We start from the raw sequence: 22,850 nt of genomic DNA, 5'->3' as shown, positions 1-22,850 counted from the left end.
CTCCAACTCATCTTTTCTGCCTCAAACCCTTTCTGTAACTCTGCTCTCACCTTTTTACCTCTCACTCTCAAACTTTTTATAGCTTTTTCCTCCCCCCTCTCTCACTCATTATGCAACTCTCTTCAGCTCTCCATCCTCCGCCTGTTTTCTTGGCCCAAGCTGTAGCGCTGCTTGCTATCTCATCAGGCCTATCTCTTGGCAAATCAGCCGTTGCGGGCCAACTCTGAGACACCTCAGAGAGTTGGAGCACAACAGGAGAGAAAGATGGCGAAAGGTTGAGATTGAGATGAATTCCTCAGATAAATTGTAGCTGTCTTGTCCACTTAAAGTGACACTACTGAGGCAAATGGCAGTGAGAGGAACCATTCAACCACTCTTGTCACATGCACACTTGTACAGGTTCAGTGCTAGTGTTGCTGGATTGTGAGTTGCTCAATGCCGTGCCAATGCAAGACTGAAAACCACATATTTATAACCAGTAGAGCGTCCATCCGGATCACAAACAAGTGTCTGAATGAGTGTGCTCAGCTAAAGGGATTTCTGGTCGATGACAGTCACAGTACGTCTGTCTCGCACCTCTGATTACTTCTGTCTATATTGTAATAAGGGAGCCCAAGAAAGTGGGTGCACGGAGAATGCAAATGTGCTGTCTCCCTCTTTCTGTCTGCGCTTTTTATAGGAGGTGAAAGTAGACAAACACCCACAGAGACAGACAGTGGTGTTGCGAAATAGGTCCCTTTCCAGTTCCACACTGACGCACATGACTTTATTTGAGGTTATGCTGGTTCAGTAATGAGTTGATTTAACATTTTTGACAAGGCTTAAGTTGTCATTTTTCTTAATGAAGTTCTGTACTTGACGTTAGAAAGCATTTCAACGGAGAAGAGCAAAAAAACTACGAAATCCCGAAATGGAAAAAGTTACCTTTTTTCTTGAATAATTGTTTATATTTATTTCATCTGACTGCTCATGTTAACATCTGCTAAATTAGGCTTGAAAGCTTGAGGAAATAGTGCTTATTTCAATTGTATATAACAGTATGATGATGAAAGTTTCTGATAGTCTTGTTGAAGTTTAGCACAGGTCTGCCCTCTTCTGGTGTAAATTAAGAGATGCAGTTTGTCCTCTTTTATTTATTTTTTTGTTTCTCACATCCAGACTAAATTGCTGTCTTGTCCAGTGGTTGTGTCCTTGAAATGTACTTTTCAAAAATATTATTACGGTACTCTGATGTGTGTTTTTCTTTTTTAGGACAAATAATGTCAAAGTCCATCTTAAAGCCATGCAGATGTTATTTTTTCTTTTTCGTCCAGTCAAGTGGAAATAAAAACATACTTATATTTAAAGTAACGGACTAAAATACAAGTTACAGGGGCACAAATTGTTGCAAACATTTGGACCCATTCAGCTCAACAGGTAGCCACAGTGTTTTTTACATTGGCGGATGCTTAAAGGGATGGTTCGGAGTAATTTCACCCTAGGGTCCTTTACACCATGACCTCAGGCCAAACACTCCCCCAGAAGCTTTTTTCACCTGGGTCTAACATTGGGAGAGTAAGCGTAGAGTAGCATTATCAGCTGAATAGCTTAGTGCAGAGGCTAATGGATCCGAAGTGTCTCTTAACATTACCCCACTAATAATGCCTGAAATGATACCAAACGTCTACACTAGTACATATAGGTTATGCACTCATAAAACGATGGATTGTAAAGTTTGTAAGTACACCAGAAGTTTATGAACAGTTGCCTGCTCTCTTCTGCTAGCTGCTGCTGCTGCTGCTGTTACTACCGGGCAGTAAGACGAGTGCTTAGGGCCGTCTACAAATTACAACACTGAAAAGAGATACAACAAAAATATTTATTAATTTAATGATTAAATAAGGTAATGTCTCCAAACTTACCTCAATTATAACTTGTCTCCTGCTAGTTATTCTACAGCACTTACTTTAAAAAATAAGTTAAATTTATAAATATTTTTGTTGCATCTCTTTTCGGTGTTTATTTGTAGGGGTGCCAAGCCCTCGTACTGCGTCTTCGCAACAGCAAACAGAGCAGAAGCCAGCGGCAAGTGTTATTTACATAAAATACTGGTGGTACTTAAACTTTACAATCCAGCTTTATTAGTCAGCCAAACTCTGTAATGTTTCGAGATCGCCAGCATTCTTCAGCTTCTCAGTTTTTAGGTAATTGAAAGTTATGGCGAGTCATGTTGCAGAATGAAACTCTCAAACTCACTAAAGTGAACATCAATGAAGGAGAAAACAGCGCATTTTTCCGATGGTCTAAGGATTCGAGCCCAAAATTCATAAATATGTGTGCATGTGTCCAGGTTCTTCTGCCCTCCTCCCTGCGTTTACCTGATGGGTAGTGGCTGGAAGAAAAAGAAGGAACAGATGGAGCGAGACGGCTGCTCCGAGCAGGAGTCGCAGCCTTGTGCCTTCATCGGCATCGGCAACAGCGACCAAGAAATGCAACAGCTTAACTTAGAGGGAAAGGTACAACACACACACACACACACACACAGTGTGTAAAGAAAATATAGGACTGTGAACTGTGTTCTTGTGTCACTTTGTGTGTATATCTATTTTAAGAAAGGTTTCACAGAATTAATCATTTGCAGCAAGAAAAAAGAAAGATCTAATGTGTTGTGATTTCTGCCTCCCCACCATGTCCACCCAGAATTATTGCACTGCCAAAACCTTGTACATATCCGACTCCGACAAGAGAAAGCACTTCATGTTGTCTGTCAAGATGTTCTACGGCAACAGCACTGACATCGGTGTCTTCCTCAGCAAGAGGATCAAAGTCATCTCCAAGCCCTCCAAAAAGAAGCAGTCCCTCAAAAACGCTGACTGTAAGTTTGCATTTGTCTGTGTCTTAACGCACATTTTATTTGTCAGTTACTCGTGCCGGGGATACTGATGAGTTTTGATGGTCGTGTACACTAATCTCTTTTGTTTGTCAATAGCTGTGGTGTGTTGTAGTACAAAAATGATGCTGACATCTTTACTTTGTGGTTATATTCTTCAGTCAAATTTATGTTCTTGCGATAGATTTCACATCTGATAGCAGATTTAAGAAAAAGGATAAAAAGTGAAAGTGTAGCACAAAACAGAAAATTAGGCACTTAAAAGGCATAGAAACTCATTGAAAAAAAATAAACTATGGAAAGCACTTGCCCTTTTCAGCCTTTAAAATGTCAGTAATTTGTTTTTTTTATATTGCTGACTGATTTACTTATTTCACTATGGAATTTATTTAAATCTTATTTTATGTATTTTTATTTAATTTCTTTACTTTTTATTTATTTTAATTACTTTATTTGCTGAACATTTTTCCTATTGTTTTTAAACAGGTTATTATTATCATTATTATTTTTCTAACCACTAGAGGGCAGTGTAGCTTCACTTAAATGTGTCCAGTAACCCAGTTATGTCACAAGTAGCACACCTGTAGTGTACACATCACCTCTTCTGCTGAGATTATCACCCTGTTAGCACAGCTGACAGGGTAATGTAATGTTTGGGCTGTTATGTAACCGGGCCGTCTTTGTGTGTTCTTGTTCATGTTTGTCCACAGTGTGCATTGCATCAGGGACCAAGGTGGCACTGTTCAACCGGCTTCGGTCCCAAACGGTCAGCACGCGCTATCTACACGTGGAGGGCGGCAACTTTCACGCCAGCTCCCAGCAGTGGGGCGCCTTTTACATCCACCTGTGTAAGTCTCATTCAGCCAGAGCTGTTGCTGTAACACAAGCACAAACACATCACGTTAGAAGGGCTTTAAATCACACGGAGTTAAGTGAGGAATGTGGTTTGACAGCTTGTCACATTGTCTTCATGTAAAGTAACCCACGCTGTATTATAATAATTACACAGCTCATTCCTCATGGACAAAGAAAGAGATTGATTGAATGTGGGTTTGAGTATATAGAAAATGTTGAAGCTTTGCTGCAGCACTGACCTTTTTTGTCCTGCATGGTGCTTTTTCAGTGGATGACGAGGAGTCAGAAGGAGAAGAGTTCACTGTGAGAGACGGTTACATCCACTACGGCCAGACAGTCAAGCTGGTTTGCTCTGTCACTGGCATGGCCCTGCCCAGACTGGTAAAAAAAGAACAGAAATAGAAACTTTAATGATCCTAGCAGTGAATGTTGGTTCATTACATCATCAGCTAAGAGAATAAAATAAAGGGGGAAAAAAACCCAAATCATGCAAACCATTTAAAGGAATAATTTGAAACATTAGACCAACTTTTTTGGGGAAAATCTTTAACAAAGTTCTTTATGTTGTCAATACATTTGTTTCTTTTTTATTAAGATTACACAAAAAAGATACTTGTTAATTTCAGAATTTTGGTGCTGGTATTTGGATTTTGTAGCCAGGCTAGCTGTTCCCCCGTTTCCAGGCTTGGAGATGAGAGTGGTATCAATCTTCATCTTATATAACTTTTGTCAAAAAAGCGAATAAGTGTTTCCCAAAATGTCAAAAATATTAATTTAACATAAATATAAAAGTAACATGTTTGTCCAAAGAATGCTTTCCTGGCATTAATCTCATGTTCCTTTACAGTTAGTAGTGATTTAAAAAGGCACCTACTGAGCTTTCTTTTTGCCTTCCCTCTGTCCATCCATCTTTCTTGACTGTTTTTCTCCCACTATTCTGTCTTTTTCATTCCCTCATTCCTTGCTGACTTTCGTCCCTTGTTTTCCCTTTCCTGTCCTCCCCCCTGCTATGTTTCCATCCTTCCCTTTCCCCTCTCTCCATTCTCCCTTCTATCTTACAGTCGTCTAATCCCTCTCCTTCTTCTCCTGTCAGATCATCCGTAAAGTGGACAAGCAGACTGCGCTGCTGGACGCCGATGACCCCGTCTCCCAGCTCCACAAGTGTGCCTTCTACCTGAAGGACACAGAACGCATGTACCTGTGCCTTTCCCAAGAAAGGATCATCCAGTTTCAAGTTAGTAGCACTTTATTATATCTGACATCTCTTCACGTGGAGACATGAATCCATGGATGAGGTCACTTCACCCTCAAGCGCAATTAATCCTACACTGTTCACAGGATGATTGCTTTAGCATTCTGAAATAGGGTATTGGAAGTCAATTTGTGCTCAATTCTGCATCTATTTTTCGTCTTTATTATACGGTACGGGGATGTTCAAGAACAGGGTGCTATTTTGCTCTTTGAAGAAGAGTGTGCAGTCCACTCAGCTCTAGCATTACTACTTACTTTGAAGGTTGTAAAGATGGACCTTTTGATTGCTGTCTTGAGGAGAGTAGTCTTGATTGGATGTAACCGTCGGTGGTTATCTCTGCCCCTGATGTGCTTTGAGGTCATGTCTCCCCTTCTTCCCCTTCTGCCAGGCCACTCCATGCCCAAAGGAACCAAACAAGGAGATGATCAACGACGGCGCCTCCTGGACAATCATCAGCACAGACAAGGCTGAATACACTTTCTACGAGGGCATGGGCCCCGTCCACTCGCCTGTCACCCCTGTGCCTGTGGTAGAGAGCTTACAGGTACAAACTGAAGAGTCGTCCCCCCCACCCCCCCCACCCCACTTTCCTGAACATAAACACAGTGTAGCATGTGTTGAGTCCTATATCAGCGAGGTTACTAAATGATATTGTTTGTCTGCAGCTAAACGGTGGAGGCGATGTCGCCATGCTGGAGCTGACAGGACAGAACTTCACTCCAAATCTGCGGGTCTGGTTCGGAGACGTTGAGGCCGAGACCATGTACAGGTGTGTCTTTGCATCCATTTCCATTTTCTTAAAGGTACAAGTTACTTTACTCAGGTTCAGGTTACTTTATTTATACCCGTAGGTGAATTTGCTGCGCAGTTAAAAAGTGCAGGGCATCCAAAATACATAGAAAAGGAAAAACTAAATAAAATATTCTAAAAAACAATTAATGAATAAATAATAGACACACAAATACTAGCCTAATTACTAGCCTAATTCTAGGTAAATTTACTATGTACATTTGTATTGTTTCTTCCCCTGCCTCTGACTCTTTATTCACACTGTAATTCACCAGTCTACTTGAAGGACTCTTTCCATTTCTTGGCCAAAATGAGATCCATTGTCTCATTAGAATCTTTCTTTTTTCCTCATTAGCATAGAAATAGTCCATTATGACTAATTTGAGGATTTATTAGGCATCATACAGTCATAGAAAATGATTGAGTTTAGTTTCAATGAATATAATGAAGATATTAATAAGTTTGTAGTTTTATTTTAAATTCATAAAAGCTTTCAAAATGCTCTCTGTCAGACTTAATGCTGCAGATTCTATGAATGCATGATGGCCTAAATCTTATAAATCAAGTTGTGTACGGCATAATCCTTCTGCTTCAAACCTGTGGTTATTTTTGACAAGACCTTTTTAAAACCCCCCTTGGAAAATGCCTTAGCTTTCCCTCTGTCATGTTGAGTTTTATAGACGGATTACATTTTCTGTGTTTATCAGTACCACCCACCAAGCAATAGTGAGTCAGAGACGATGTGGGAACATGAAAGTCCAATATGACCACTGTCAGCGAAACAGTGGGACCTCCCTGACTGCAGTGCTTTTGACCTCTGAGATGTTATTGTTGCTTCATATATAATAAGAGTATCTGTTCTGCTGCATACATTTGGCCATTTGACAATTTGTCAACCGTCAGAATGTGGGCAATGTTGCAAATCAATTAACAGCTCTGCTTTATGGAAATATTGGATCTTTTAAGATGCCCCAAGCCTCTGAAGGTGAAGTCAGTTTCCCCAGGTGAAGTTTGAACACACGTTTAACTTGAAGTTACATTTGTAATGAATGTAATTTATGCCAATGGCGATTCAGCATCAACAATACCCGCACGTCTGTTATTGTTGGCCAAAAGTCAAATCGCTCCCTCGTGATTTGTAAGAGCATTCTGCCCTCTGATTAGTTTTGATTTTAGCAAAGACAAGAACAGCTTAATACAAAATATTAAAAACTGTCACGTTTGAATTCATAACGTTTACTGAGGGTTGCCGTCAGTGGCGTTACGTTACAACACACTACACATTGCTTGATCATTTGTGTTTGATTAGTTAAGCAGTAGGACTAATATAAAATCCACTTACTCTCATCTCATATCGCAGCAATAAGGCTTTACCAGGTAACATCCTTTACTGTCAAACTGGGAAAACAACAAATACAATGGGATTAAGTAGGCTAGTCTAAACATAACTGGTGTGTGCATGTGATACATTTTTCTGATTTTATATTTGGTATAGGCTACTTATTAGCTACATGGCCCTACAGTGTAATGTAATACAAGGATAACCAGAGCTTTTCACATCTCGACTTTTGCAGGCCAGAGTAGCTGGAGAGATTAGCTGAAGCCAAAAACTGAAAAGGAAAGCTAAGAGTGGGGATCTTGCGGTTGTTTTGCAAAGAAAATTGAGAAAAGTGCACAGGAGGAAGAGAAGGAGGGAAATGAAGAAGGCAGTAAAGTGCAGAGACCAGGAGGGTCAGAGCAGGAGAAGACCACAGAAGGAGATGGAGAAATAAGTGAAGGAGAAGAGGAAAAGGAAGAATGGACTGTGAGGGATGAAGAGGAGGCTGCAGATTCAGAGAGAGGGACAGAGGCAGGGAGCGATCAGGAGGAGGCAGAGGAAGATGACAGGGAGGAAGAGGGTAGGCCTGCAACTCCCTGGACCACATGGTATGTTTTAATTCTCCTTCCATATACATTGCAGTACAGTAGCATACCATGACATATCCCTCAGTAAAATGACATGTTTTCAGTTTTTGGCTATTTATATTCTGTTGTGTATGTTATAGGGTTAGATACGTATGTAAAGATTTACATATATAAATAGATTATCTAATGATGTTTTATAGTTTCTCTATCATAGAATTTGTTTGATCAGAATTACTGATCAAATAAGACACATTATATTCTATTTGCTATTCTATTCTAGTCAGTAGTTGCAGTAGATGCAAATGCAGAACGGGCTGAAACAATCACTGAAGCAGTTGGCATTTACATTGGCATATTATATTACATTAAATATTATCTTATCTAGCCAAGGTGGACCTAATTGTAACACCTCAAAATGCACACTTTTTGTTTTTTTAATCTTCTATTTATTTTGTATTTTTAGTTTCGTAGCATAAGAGCTCTTCATGCAACAAGTACTTTATTATCTTATCTTATTAGAGTACAAACACCTTACAAAGATATTGTGAATTAAATATGATTGTGGAGGATTATAATAAAATGTTTTATTAAATTCAGGTAACATTAAATGGTCAATAATTATTTTCTCTCCACATATATTTCTTCATTATATGGAAGTGAAGTTGGCATTCAATTTCATCCTAGGTGGTATTAAATTTTGGTGATTTTTGAATTTAGTGAATTTTCAGATTTAGTGTTTTCCTTTCAGAATTTTTTCCTACTTGGTAAGCTCAAACTATTTAAAACCACCTTGGATAATTAGAAAAATGTACACATTGTCACAAAGCTGAAAACGTGACAGTTTTTCCTCGCTAACGTTGACATTCTTGGAGATACATGGTTTTCATAATTCCCTCCAAATAATTTTTTTTATTAAAGTGCAGGGTTTGTTTCTTAAGGCCTTTTCACACCTGAAAGTCCGAACCAAGGTCCGGACCAAGGTTAATGCTTTACATCCTCTGCCCATACTTGTAATCGATTGGTTTGTAGACGGGCTTCCCCGTCCTCTCGTATCCTCTCTCTGGTGTCTGATTTTTTTTTTTCCCAGCTGACTGCTGCTCTCCCCATTCTTACGCTGCTCTTTTTGTTGCATTGTTGAGAAGCAAGACACAGGAATTTTAATTGGGTTTTAAAGGAGCGGCAGCATTTATTTAGAGACAAACCGAAACCTACACTGTACATTTACAGTGTAGGTTTCACTCACAGCCATCTTCTAACCCTAAACAAACCGGGAACTATATTCTCAGGCGGAAGAATATAATACTTGGGCGGAGTGATATGCTCGCAGCAAGCCTGTCTGAGAATATAGTTCCCGGGTTGGTTTAGGGTTAGAAGATGGCTGTGTCTCATGTTACGTTGTTTTTTGTACACGCTGTGACTCTACAAATCACAACATGTAAATAGGAACATGTTGGCGTTATTTTGTCACTTTTGTCACAATTCGGAGCAGTAGTTGGAACCAGTTACCTGCAGGATCTGTGCTGGGCTAAGCTAATGCTGGAGCCGTCAGACAGCTTTACAGCACGCACGGAGATGAGAAGGATATGTATCGACTTGTCTAATTCTGGGGGTTACGGTGAATAAGCTAAATTCCCAATAAGTCGGCGTGTTCCTTTAAAGGCGCTTTCCCGGTCTTATAACACGACGATAGCCTGCCAGAGCTTTCTGTATTTGGTCTGAAAGTCCGAACCATCCAACAAATGCGAACCAGACCATGGTTCAGTTTGATACGGACTCAGACTTCCTCTTTTGGGCGGAACAAATTTTGTCTGTTTGGTCCGGACCGTGGTCCGCGGGAGGTTTCGCACATGTAATTTTGGTTTGGATCAAACTGAAAAGTTTGAAAGTCCGTACCAAACGAGGTGTGAAAGCCCCCTTAGAGTCACTCATTTGGTAAAAGGTAGTTTTCTCCATTTTATCATCAATCGACCTGTAAAGAGAATCTTTCTTAGGGCTGCTACTAACGTTAACATAGTAGGTTTAAATGCAAATTGCAAAAAGTGACCCATGTCTCTGTATCCTAGACAGAATCTGATAACTCTAACATCACTCTGTGTGTTGTTTCCTGTCCACCAAACGCTGTACAGGTGTGCAGAGAGCATGCTGTGCGTGGTGCCCGACATCTCCGCCTTCCGCGAGGGCTGGCGCTGGGTGCGGCAGCCCGTCCAGGTGCCCGTCACGTTGGTTAGGAACGACGGCATCATCTATTCCACCACACTGACCTTCACCTACACGCCGGAGCCCGGGCCGCGGCCACACTGCAGTGCCGCCGGGGCCATCCTGCGGGCTGGAAACTCCAGCCTGCTCAGCAACAACAGCCAGGAGGCCGGCCCCGGCATCTACGGCCCCAACAGCACCTCCAACGCAGGAGTTACATCCTCATCCTCCACCGCCGCAGCTGTGGTCTCCTAACGCACACAGGGGGCCACTCAATACTATATGCCTTGAGAGCAAATGTACCACAAGGTATATAACGACTATGGGAAATAATAACAAAGACTGACTCACTCTAAAGTGCTGCGTATTAATTTTGGATACAAAGAAGCTGAAATGGAAAAATTGGTGGGAGAAAGTAGCAAACGCAGGGGGAAACTGAAGGAGTGACATCACAACGCTGTCAGCTAACGGGAATAAGCGAGAAGTGCTCCTTGAAACGCCCCCTCTCCTGTGGTTACTGTCGGGACCTGCCTATCCAGTTCTGGTGTTTTGGAATGAGTGAAATTCCTGCAGGCTCAGAGCACCAGCACCTTTCTACGGTTGTTAGAATGGAAACCACCACAACAATACATCCACCGTGTACAAACAAATCTCTTGAAAGGAAAGTATATTTTTGCTCCCAACCCCCTCCCACCACTTGTTTTATAATTATTCCTTTTTTTTATTTTGTGTTATTTTGCATCTATTTGTGGTTTCCTAAAGGGGGCTGGATGTATTGTTGTTGGAGGGAGCGCAAGGATGCAATGGGACACACCTAAAACGTGACGATAACATAGTTTTTATGGACCAAGGATCTTGTATAAGCTTTAGTAAAGGTACATTTTTCTCCATACCTTTTTTGTATTAAACATATAGTACACTTTTGTTACCAAATAGTTTCTATTCTTCCTTTGAGCTTGGGCTTTGTTTTCCCCCTTTGAGGTCCAAAATCACAACCTGTATGTTATTGCGACCTTACTACAAATGCCTGCTTTGTCAGTCCTTTGGATTGGACTTTTTTTTTTTTTTTTTGATACTCTTGCTTCTTCTGTTGGGAAAAAAAGAAATCTGAAGTTTGGGTTGTTTATTTGCTTAAGCGAAGGTTAATTATTATTATTATTTTTTTTAATAGGGGAATAACCTCAGAGGGCCTATGTTTTCTCATTTGGTTTTTATGAAGTCTTTAAAAAGAAAAGCTTTAAGCAACGCCTCTGCCTTGCCTGCAATACTCTATGTACGCTATGTCTCCTTTGGAAAGTATACACATCAGTACATCTCAACATGGAGCCATAGCAACATTTGCAGAATACATGAAAAACTAGACTTCCGTAGTTACAAAAACAAGTCAGTTTGTCATTTTCAAACTAATGTAACAAGCGTAGTCATTGACTTAAAAGGATAGCCTTAGTACTGTATATTCTTCCTGTGTACACAGTCCAACCGCTCACATATCTAATATCCTGTATCTGTTGCTCTATTGGTCACTGTTAACGTATCATAATGTAGTCAAACTTAAAACTGCAGCTAGCTAGATTTCTTCCAATGTGTGCTGTAGTTGTGGTGGCATTTAACTCCAGTGGTTTTCCAAAAAGACGGACACTTTTCAATTTGATGTGGCCTTACCGAGAACTTCAATTACAAAAAAAGTACTTCACCTTTTCTTATCTGCTTGTTTACTCACCTCTGAAGAACCTGTGCATAGCACAAAAACAAGCTAATGCCTCGCTTCTTGCCACAGGAGCTCTGCTGTTTTGAGCTCATTGCCGCGGCTCCAGAACCACCTTGTCATGCAAAGTAGCCTTCTGAAGGATCTGTCAGCCTTTGGCTTCTTTTGGGTGTTCCAAGTACAATAAGCCCGTTTTTTTATTCTCATGCGGTGCCCAGCACCTTTTCACTTTTGGTACAATGTCTCACGAGCGCTGTAAGCTCTTTTCAGCCTTCCTTTAAAAAAAAAAGAAAAAAAGAAAAAAAAAATCTCCTGTGGTTTATTATCTTTGCAGAAACAAGCCTGTGTACATACTCACTGTCCGAGTAGTTGCACTCATCTTCATCATCTGTGTCCATGGCGACCGCGTCTCCTGTAGGAGTATAAAGGCCTTCTAAATGTGTATTATTGAAGATGTGCATTTCCACAACAGAACAGCAATATTGTACAGGTCATTTCATCGTTTTTGTCTGCCTGAGCACTAGTTCACCAGCCAGCAAATATGTGTATGTGTGTGTGTGACTGTCCTATGTAGTTGCTGTAATGGAATATTGAGTCAGACTCGCTCCATTTCAAAGTGTGTTCCAACTGCTCTCCCAAAAAAAAAAAAAAAAACTGAGATTAATGGGGTGTTTCTGTCTTCCACCAGGATCCAAATGTCTAATAATTGTGGATAAACATTCAAAGGCAATACTTGTGATCTTAAGTATTACAGTACAACTGTATACATGTCCGGGGGGGGGGGGAACAACACTGTAACTTGAATGTCTGCTTAATGAAGTATTTCAGAATTTCCTTACAAACAAACCCTTGAAATAGGAACAAAAAAGGATTCGCTTGCTCCATCCTCATTGTAAAAAAGATTAAGTTATGCCCCCATTTCGCCACCCTGGCCCACCTGTCATTAATGTCAAATGTTTTATATTGTAATATTGATATTTTTTAAATTATTGGTACAAAGTCTCCCCTTGTCTTATGTCAAAAAGAAAAAGAAAAGTGCTTTATTGCCCGTGCTGCCTAGGTTGGCCTGGGAGTGAATTTTTTTTTTTTTTTTTTTCTTTTTTTTAAAGAGGCCACTTCCTGTCTGTCCTGGACTCGTGGAGGAGTTGGTGCTGCAGCGGCAGTGTAGCGTCCAAACCCAACATTTGCGCTCCTTCACACTGAACTCTTGTGCCGAGCTGCATGTCAACCTGAACCCTTTACTCTGCAGGATGGAGATCACAAAATCTGAACTGTAGATTTTTAACTTGAGTGGGTTTTTTTTTCTACTAGCTCTAAATTCAGCAAGTTTTTAACATAGCCTCTGCATTAGCATCACCCGCTCCCCCCCCACACAGCCCTCCTTCCCCCTCGAGCTTGGATATTTTTAGCTTTTTGTTTACATGCTGAATCACCTCTTACGGCTAACCACCCCTGGGTTCTCTACGTCTCCTCACGCGAGTCTGAACAGAGCAGCTTTGTCACATTAGCTCAAACTAATAAAGGGGGGTGATGCACGCTTTTAAAAATGTGTCGCCTAGACAATCGGAGCTGGTTTACAGTTTATTTCTCTCTCAACACGTTGAGAGATAGGGAGGATACAGAATGACTTGATAACATGCCTCACTCATAAAGGGGATGAACTATCAAAAGGGGTCAAAAAACAAATGTTACATGCCTTCTTAAAAAACGCACGCTGTATTAACCTGGCGACAGAGAAAAAAAAACGCCATCTCATTAGCGATGCTTTTACAAGATATCGTAACCGGTTTCTTTCTCTTGTGTGTCTGGTCATATTTGTTTTACTCTTCCAAAAGCAGCTGTCCTTGTGTTGGTTTGTTTTTTTGTTTTTTTATAATGAGATCTGAACAATGTATCCTCTAATATGCCAAATGTCTTTTATAATGTAGTTTTCATGCACTGCTAAACAAAACAGGGCAGAGTGAGAGGCAGCTTTAAACAAATAAAAAAAAAAAAAGGAGTGTGGAGCCCTTCTCTGTCGCACTCAGCCTTACTTCTCCTTAATACTATTTGGCTGTTTGCACTACAGAGCGCTAACCTTTCTTTTTCTCTCACACATTTCATTCTCACTCTTTACCGCTCATGTTTATGTGTGTACATTAGGACTTTTCCCCCCTCCCTTTAGTTTTTAACATGCAGCCTGTTATGCTTAGCTTTGCTACGGTTGGATCACTTTTTTGTTGTTGTCATTTCCCCCTCCTCTCCTTCTCCATGTCCTTTGACTCTCACTGTATCTGTGTATTATTCTAGTAAATGGTAAGCAGAGGTGTCATTGTGGTAGTATACTCAGTGCTCAAAAGGTTGCTGATGGTAGAAACCTGTGCCGTTTGTAACATTTAGCAATAACGTCAAAACAAAGGGGACGTTTTTCTTTTTTTTTTTGATAACATATGTTAGTTTTGTTTTTGTACATATTGCAGCTCCAGATCATGCTCAAATCTGTATGTCCTTAAAAGAAGAAGAAAAAAAACTAGAAAAAAAACTTGCAATATTGGCATAAAAATGAGAAATAAAAAAAGTGATATAAAATCTCCCTTTGTGTTATGTTTTTAATTGTCATCAGAAGCTTAAGCATGTACTTTAAAAAAGCAAAAACAAACACTTTACTCCAAATAATTCAGGTTTTAGCGGAAAGAAATGAATAACCCAGATGTGTGCATCTTCAGTGACAGCATCTCCCAGGGCTTTAGCACTCTACCAAGCCCACGTGGAGCTCTTATCCTTGGGAAGAAGTCCCAGCAGATTCCACCTTTTCTTTCATCCACTTGTCTGGGCCCTAATGTCCTCTGTTCTTTGGATCCACTTTTATTAAAGCCGTTAAAAGCTCCAAGTTACTCTGCCCCCAGCCTTTGCAGACGCATTTGCACACCGGGCACTCGAGGTCTTTATATGGTCAACCAGACGTTGGTTATTCGGAGATGGCTTGTGTGTCTGTACATTACCAAAAGAACACCGCACAGTCCCTAGAACCAATTTCAGATGTATATCAACCTGTAAAATCCCTGGTTACATTCAATTATGTGCAGGTTTAACAGGCCTTCCATCAAATTAGGCACATTATCATGCAAAAAAACAAAATGCCAAAATATCTCCATTAATGCATCAAACCCTTAAGTAAGAATGTATACAACAATATTAATATTGCAACATATTGATACAGTAAAACAAAATGGGAATAAGTTGCTACATAAACTATATGCTATATTTAATAGTATGAATCGGTGGAAATCAGGTGGGTAATGCCGGGAATTCGCTTTGAAGAGGAGGGGATACAGGTGTTCAAAGTCCCAGTAAATGATAAGGCCTCTCCAGTTGTAGTACACAGTACAACCCCTGTAGACACACATACACACACACACACACACACACACACACACACACACACAGTGGGTTAAGGACAAAAGCAGAACTATTTGTGACTGTTTCGAAGCTGCTGATTACCGTTTCATTGCAGTGTGACAGGCAGCTGCTGCTGAAGATGACAAATACAAGCCTGTTTACAAATATAAGTATGTTTTTTTTTTATGTTTCATGTATTAGCCGTTTGCCTACAAATCATAAATAGTTACATCACTGCTGACTATTTTGTGTTTACGATTCTTTTTACATGTATTTTCCCGACTTCTAGGCAATTGTCATCAACATTTTATTCAATTTAGGTGAAGGTGATCTTGGTGTGAACTGTTTTCATGACCGGTAAGTAAGAAAATATATAATTTTTTTGTAATTTGGACGAACTAATCCAATCGTGTAGTCTAATCCTTCTGGCACGGATTGTGCTTTTAGATATTTCTCACCTGGTGCACATAGTTCAAAACAATGAACTGTATGGAAAGACTATTTGGTCTCTGTAATGTGTTTAAAAAGGGTATATGGAGAGCGGTAATGAGATTAATTGGCATTGTGCTTCATAAAAACGCTCCCTTGCTATGTCTGACTTGAGGCCCTTCAAAGCTTTATAAGATCAGGCATTAGTCAGCCATCCAGGACGCTGCAAGCTTTAGGGAAACATCTGGCAGTGTTGATCTGCTGTGAGAGCACTGAATCTACTCCGCTGCTCCACAGTCATTACCTATTGCACGTTGCCATGTCACACTTGAAGCTAAAGCAGCATATCTGCTCATAAACTAGTCCTATAAGCACTGTGAGGGCTTTACGTTAAAACAACACAGCAGATTCCCTCCAAGTGTTTGCACTCAGGCCAGAGCTCACACACATACGCATCACTGCAGTTTAAGTCAGCTCACTCCAGGCTGATGCGCGGATGCCAGTGTAGGTGAAGCGTGTGCTGGCTCCGCTTGGCGGGGTATGACCATTCTGCTCAGCGGTCTTTGGCCCTGTTCTTAATCTGCCCACTTCCCCTTTAGCCACCCCACTTCCAGCTGACCTCCCCAAGCCGCCGCTCCCTCCACCGCTCCTCCTTAAGCAGCTGCAGCAGGTGAACGTGGCCAGCATGCCCTGGCGGAAGCGCTTGTTCATGAAGCAGTAAATGATGGGGTTGACGCAGGCCGAGGTGTAGGACAGCAGGTGGATGAAGGAGATGGGCGCCCCGGTCAGGCGGTAGGCCGAGCGCCGGTCGAAAGCCTGCCACGCGTTGACCACAAAGACGGGAGTCCAGCACAGGAAAAAGAGGAAGACGATGACCAGGAGCATGCGGATCACACGCTTCTTGGCCATCAGGTTGGCTGTAGAGCTGCTGCTGGACACACGGCCCACCATGGGCTTGCTGCTGGAGGTGCCTGTACTCACTGTGATGCTCTTCTTTTTAGACGGCTGCAGGTAACAGCCATCACTGTCACCGGGCTTGATGCTTCCAGTGCTGGATTGTCTTTCTGCCAGAGGAGAGAATATGAAAAGCAAAGACTGGAGTGTAAGAGTGCAGCGGTATAAAAATATGCAGGACGTGACCAGGAAAGTTGGGGTCATTTCTGCCACTTAAGACCTACAACGAGACAGGGCTGCATTTCCAAACGATTAGCACGTAAATGAGCATATTATATGTCAAGTTATAGAATAAATCTAGTGATATTCAATATTTTGTCAAATGTCAAATCAGGAAAAATGCTAATTCAACAACGAATTGATCCTACTTACAAGGATTGTCTGTGTAGCCAATCCTGACAGCTTATTTTTCTTGCCATAAACCTTCATTTCTTTTTCCAGAAACTATTTAATAAACATCGAAAAGCCAAAATATTACACTGGGTGCCATGTTCCATTCCTTTTGAGTACCTGGGACAGTGTTGTTTATTTTGACAAATTTCACAAACCTGCTGCTCACTTAAACACCAAATGTGAATCAATCCGCAGCTGAAAATAGTCCCAAAGAAATGTACAATGTTTTACTCCTGTTTGTGTAATGTTTGCTAAAATCTACAGTGCCCAGCTTTTTGGGGAATTATTTAGCCTTTTTGTTAAAACATGGAACTATATACTTCTGATGCGTTTTTAAAGATTTACATTTTCAGTAGAAATGCCACAGACGGATTTGGGAAGTCCTAAAGTATTGAGACTGATTTTGGTTTTGGTCTTTTCATGGAAATGATTTCGAGAAAATATGGCAAAATATAGAATAAGGCCAGCCTTATCCTTAAAAAGAAAATGCTTTGGATCACTTGCTATGTTTCATTTTCATACCTCTGCTAGATTTCCTGCTGGACATCTCAAACGTGATGCCGCGGAAGAGCTCCAGGCAAATGAGTCCATAGGCTGTCATCATGACGATCCCGGGGATTAGGAAGAGCAGCAGCAGCAGGGACACATACCTGCGAGGGACACATCGTAGGGGTAAGTATGCAAATGAGCAGTCAGTGTATCTTATTTAAATCAACACCAGAGTCAAAATGCTTTGCTAATATTACAGTCCCCTGCCTTTGAGTCTGGACTAATATCATCATGATAACATGACTGTTTATATTGTATTTAATGTGTAAGAAGTTGTTTTTTTTCATTCGGTCCCGAATGCTTTTATTTTGAAGGGTAAGCTCTGTGTCATGCCAGAAGATTTCCCCAAGTGGTCGTCTCTCACCAGCAGCACCAGACTGAGAAAATCAATACTGTAGAGGGTCCATCTGAAATTAGCAAATGGGCTACTTTAGCTGCCACACAATCGGAGCACATCTGAGTGTGAAGACACCGCGCTGGGACAGTAGAAGTACCAAGATCCCTAATGCACTTATTTTCAGCTCACCAGGACTGCTGGATGACATCGTTGGGCCACACCAGGCGGCACATGTGCCCGGTGCTGTTGTTGATGCGGGTGAAGGGCTTGAGGGTGCTAGAGATGGGGTACGGCAGCATCAGGATGAAGGACGCCACCCAGGTGGCAGTGATGACCTTGGCGGCGTGGGATTTGGTTTGCCACGCCCTGGAGGTCAGTGGGTTGCAAATGGCTTACATATCGATATAGATTAGCATGATTTTTGTAAGGAATAGTTCGACATTTTGGAAATGCAAATTAGATGAGAAGACTGATCTTACTCTCATGTCTGTACGGTAAATGTGACGTTACAGCCAGAAGACGGTCAGCTTATCTTAGCATACAGACTGGAAATGGCTCGCTCCAAAGGTACAAACAAGGCTGTAGCTTCCTACTAACAGAAAGACATGAGAGTGGTAACTTCTCATCAAACTCTCAGCAAGAAAGCAAATGAAGTGCATTTCCCAAAATGTCGAACTATTCCTTTAATTAGGTGACACATCCCTCCACCCTGGTCTCCCCCTGCCATGGCCCACATGTCACCTTGTTTACTTCAGTGCCTGTGATGCTATGGCACATTCATTTGACGTCCCATTAAATTTCATTGCTGAGCAGCCACAGGCACATCCTGCACTGCCTGTTACAGCGTTAACACACTCAGTAACAATAACAACAAGAACTATAAATACATTCAAATGATCGCTGTGTACAATGCGAGGGGAGTGACAAATACACAGATAAACACGGGGACAAATGAGGTAATAATTGTGGATGACAGCGCTCTGATCTCACTAAATGGAGCAACAGGAAGTATGGAGAAAAATGAAAATGAAATTTCCTAGTGGACCTGTAATTGGATGAGAATGAAATATTAGTAAAGGTGCGCCATCTGTAGGTAATGACTGCACATTATTACAAAGCTCCCAGCGGAGGCTTTCTGAGAGGTTAAATAAAAAGATTATGGAATTTATCACAATCAGAAAGCAAATTAAAGCCAAGAGGGAGGGAGTTGATTCACATCCTTGATGTGATTGACTGTCTGTGGCCTCTGCTGTTGATCGTGGGAGAAACAATGGAAGTAATTTAACTTGGGAATTGGCATAAAAATGGACAAGTAATCAGTGTTGTTGTTTCTAAATTTTGTGCTTGTAAAAAAAGAAAAGTCTGTCCACTGCCACAAATAAGCACACACTCGGCAGTATGATATTTAGAAGGAGTTTGCACAGGTGTAAAGCAGGCATTTTGGTGGCCGGGTTGGTTCAGTGGTAGAGCAGGCGCACATATACTGAGAGGTTTATGCCTTGACGCAAAGGTCCAGGATTCGAATACGACCTGTGACAAATTTTCTGCATGTCTTCCCCCTCTCTCTCTCCCCTTTCTCACCTAGCTGTCCTGTCAAAAATTAAAGGTGGAAAAGCCCAAAAGATAATCTTAAAAAGCAGGCATTTTGGATTGGTTGTGTCCTAATTTTGGTCATAATAACAAGATTATGTTTCTTTTCTGCACAACAACGAAGAGATGAAGAAAATAGCTTCAAAGGTATCCATAACTCCATGTTACGGGACAAATACCCATACATTCATGACCTCAGATTCAACGTGAGCGCAGTGAAACGTTCACCCTTCAGCAGATGAATGTAAAAACAGCCTTTCGTGGACATGCATGATTCTGCACAGTGAATCTCAAACATCTAAGTGACGTGACAATAAGCAAAACACATTTTTGAGTGTAAAAGTTGACTTTAAAGTTCCGTTGATAATGGCCCCAAAGTGATTGAGATTTGTACAGATTGAATTCTTCATTTCCAGTTGGTTTTATTACCCATGTCAATCATGAATATACATTTTTTTATTGTGACTCTGATTATAGACAATGTAATTATTCATGGGGGAGAATCTACTGTAAAATAAAACAGGAAAACAACAGCCTTATTGCACATAAAAACTCTATAGTAAATATAGTAGCAGGAAAAACTGTACTGGTCCTGCAAATATAGCCTCAGGTAAATCTACACTTTCTGACTAATTGTTTCCTTTTTGACTTGACTTTAGAGCTGTTTTAGCTCATTTTTAGCTCATTAAAGCACCAGGAGCATATGAACGGGGAAAGGAACCTTGTGCAGGACATGGCCTAAGATGACTTCAATTATCATCTCTTAGTTCAAAATACAGTTACCAGTGCGTAATAAAACACATTATTAACGCACGATGTATACAGAGTTGAATCGTTTTGCATCGGGCCCGACAGAAGTATTAGGAGATGGCAGAAATGGATTTGAATTAGAAGGCAACAGAGCACCAGTGCAAAACTGTTACACATTCAAATCAAACTTGGCTGCAAAATTTGAACTAATTTGGCAAATTCTGTATGTGTTAGTCATTTGCACAGTTGTTGTTGTTGTCAATGATAAATTGAGATATCACAATAAAATTTCTATCTGGATTTCAACAATATTTGGGTGATACGGTCAAACATTATGTAGAGACATTTGTCATGAAAGTTCATAAAATGGTATAACTTAATTGTGAAGGTAGATTTAAGACCACAAAAAGACAAGCATTAAGATACATCACAATTCAAAGACAACCAAAACAAACTTGATATCATAATTCTACTCACCCATGAAGTACATGACCAGCTTGCACATGCCGGTGCCGAAGACAAAGTCCCTCATGAGGTTGGGGATGAGGGTGAAGGGGATGCAGACCAGAGAAACCATCAGGTCGCTGATGGCCAGAGACAGCAGAAACAGGTTGGTGACGGTCCGCATGCGCCTGTTCCTCACCAGGACTGCGATGATGAGGCTGTTGCCCAGGACGCTGAGGAGGAAGATGAGGCTGTAGAGGACGATCCGCACCGTCTGGTTGATGTCTGAGAGGAGTGGGAGACACATGGGTGCACACACATAAAGTCTGGTCATGTCATTCTTAAAATTTGTGGTATTTTGATTCACCCTCTCTCTCTCTCTCTCTCTCTCTCTCTCTCTCTCTCTCTCTCTCTCTCTCTCTCTCTCTCTCTCTCTCATTTAAACCCTAAATAACTAATATTGTCATTCCTATCTAGTGACTGTGTACAGCCAGTATCTCTTGGAGTATTACCATAATAAGCCTTAATGGATTTTATCCGCATAAATGTACGAGCTGTGTGCCATTTAATCCAGGGCACACTTTATTAGCTTTGTGAAGTCCCTGAGCCATATGCGTAATGCGCACTGACGCAAAACATGCCCATAGCAGTCGCTCTTTTGGCACAAACTAGAGACAGTGTGTTGCATTTGGAATACAAATAACATCATCAATTCATGAATACAATTATCTACTATTGGGCAGGATGTTCTACAGCATGTGATAGTTAAAAAATATGAATACATTTACTGTACCTTGAGGTTCGGGTGAAGGTTCCTGCTCGCTCTCGCACTCCGAAATGTTCTTGATCCCAAAATTACATAAAATCTTGTTCAGGTCAGTTGAATTCATGAGCATGTCGTGTATTGTAAATGTCTCCATTTCGCATTCTCTCCTGTAGCCTCAAGTCAAATCAGTCATATGAACAGCATTCGTCATGCTCTCGCAAAAAAAAAAGAAAATGAAGGATGAGTTTTATTACAATTGTAGCTATATTTCCTGTCAGCCAATTAAAAAAAAGAAAGAAATCAGAAAAATAATACTATTGCTCTCTACAAGTTTCCGTGCGCTCCCAGTCTGGTGCGATGCGCTCCACTCGTGGCCAGCTTCTGACAAAGTGTGCGACGGGTCGCATTCTTGAGTGCTCAGCCCGCCTTTTGGGTCTGTGCAAGTCAGCATCTCTTTTTTTTTTTTTTTTTTTTTTTTTAAAACATAACACTGAGTCATAAATCATTGCAGTAATAGTAGGCTAGGTAATACAGTAGCCTATCTGCATTAAGCATTATTCTTGCTTCTTTATTAATACCTCTAATATATCTAATTTCCCGGATAATTTATAAGTGAGGAAATACTGAAGCCAAAAATTCAAGGTGCATAACTGGAATAACTTAATTTAAAATGTCCGGGGCCAGGAGGGTTCTGTGCTTCATCTACTGTAAGGCTATATATATGTCCACGCTTCCTTGTCACATTTCAAAGCATGATATTGAGCCTGGCATTTTATGTGAACATGTCAGCAGCAATATGGAAGCTCGTTGACTCGTGCTGTAATTGTTGTGATGGGTGGAGAGACGCGCTATCATTAGTCTATAGCTAGTGCCCCAAACAACAACGCCATTGCCATTGGAATGAGTCACATATTGAGCTTTAGTGACTATTGTCTTACTCCGTGAAAGAGACAAGAAATTATTAGCACATCAATGTTATTATGAACTGAAAGCCTTGGTAGTGAAGCTGTTCAAGAAACAATAGGTGACATTTTTAAAGGCTGTTGTTAATCAAATACAAGAGATAAGTGGCTCTTAGTGACACAAGTAAGTCCATGTCACAATGTAACATGGTTCAGCAGTCTTTGGACATCACTGTGATATTAGTAAGAAAACACTATTTTCACAACAGAAACACCTTAATTGCATTTGCCTGGGTGGGAATACAAGCACACACTGTAATTGCTCTAATTCACCTCTACCAAACTGAAGCAATAAGTGGCTTTTTGTGGTAATTTCCAGTTATGCTCCATACAAAAAATGCACTTGTGGAATTCATGTAGGCTAATGTCAGAAACACACATGTGGGCTACCTGTATCATGTGACTCTCTACTAAAACCACGTTATTGTAATCACACTTGAGTCTTTACTTAAGTAGCAATGGCCTACCAGAATGTAAATATATTCCATACAAGTAAAAATCCTGCATTCAAAATCTCATTTATAAAAGTAGAGGTATTATCAGATAAATGTAGCACTACTCAAAGTATCAAAAGTTTAAACATTCAATCTGCATCTCTTTGTGTCAGAGAAATTATTCTAGTTCTCTTTGCAGAGTCGATGGTGTGATGAATCAAATCTCTTACTTCATGCAGCATGGTTAGAAGACCTGAACCTGTCGTTCTCTCCAGACAGAGAGTGAATACAGA

General features: G+C 40.8%; 2 protein-coding genes across 6 annotated transcripts in view; one reads left to right on the top strand and one right to left on the bottom strand.

Moving 5' to 3' along the window:
- rbpjb (recombination signal binding protein for immunoglobulin kappa J region b) overlaps positions 1–12,225 on the top strand; it is a 56,893-nt gene extending 44,668 nt beyond the window's left edge. For 3 of the 5 annotated variants that reach the window (XM_039822623.1, XM_039822625.1, XM_039822626.1), the window contains 8 exons: positions 2,330–2,495; positions 2,680–2,854; positions 3,580–3,717; positions 3,993–4,105; positions 4,818–4,958; positions 5,365–5,520; positions 5,642–5,745; positions 9,797–12,225. In XM_039822623.1, the coding sequence (XP_039678557.1) occupies positions 2,330–2,495; positions 2,680–2,854; positions 3,580–3,717; positions 3,993–4,105; positions 4,818–4,958; positions 5,365–5,520; positions 5,642–5,745; positions 9,797–10,121 (1,318 nt within the window). In that variant the 3' untranslated portion in view covers positions 10,122–12,225. Of the gene's footprint in view, positions 1–2,329; positions 2,496–2,679; positions 2,855–3,579; positions 3,718–3,992; positions 4,106–4,817; positions 4,959–5,364; positions 5,521–5,641; positions 5,746–7,339; positions 7,692–9,796 lie in introns of all 5 variants that reach the window. The other 2 variants (XR_005641649.1, XM_039822624.1) reach the window with 2 other exon arrangements.
- Positions 12,226–14,145: 1,920 nt separating this feature from the next.
- Positions 14,146–21,527, bottom strand: cckar (cholecystokinin A receptor). Its single transcript, XM_039822627.1, is given in 5 exon segments — positions 14,146–16,442; positions 17,248–17,375; positions 17,801–18,085; positions 20,425–20,680; positions 21,189–21,527. Coding segments are annotated over 5 exon segments (1,395 nt in total). The 5' UTR covers positions 21,316–21,527; the 3' UTR covers positions 14,146–15,843.
- Between the last annotated feature and the right edge of the window lie 1,323 nt (positions 21,528–22,850).

This window comes from Perca fluviatilis, chromosome 14, assembly GCF_010015445.1.
Source record: "Perca fluviatilis chromosome 14, GENO_Pfluv_1.0, whole genome shotgun sequence".
NCBI lineage: Eukaryota > Metazoa > Chordata > Actinopteri > Perciformes > Percidae > Perca > Perca fluviatilis.
This window is presented reverse-complemented; position numbering and strand designations above follow the sequence as displayed.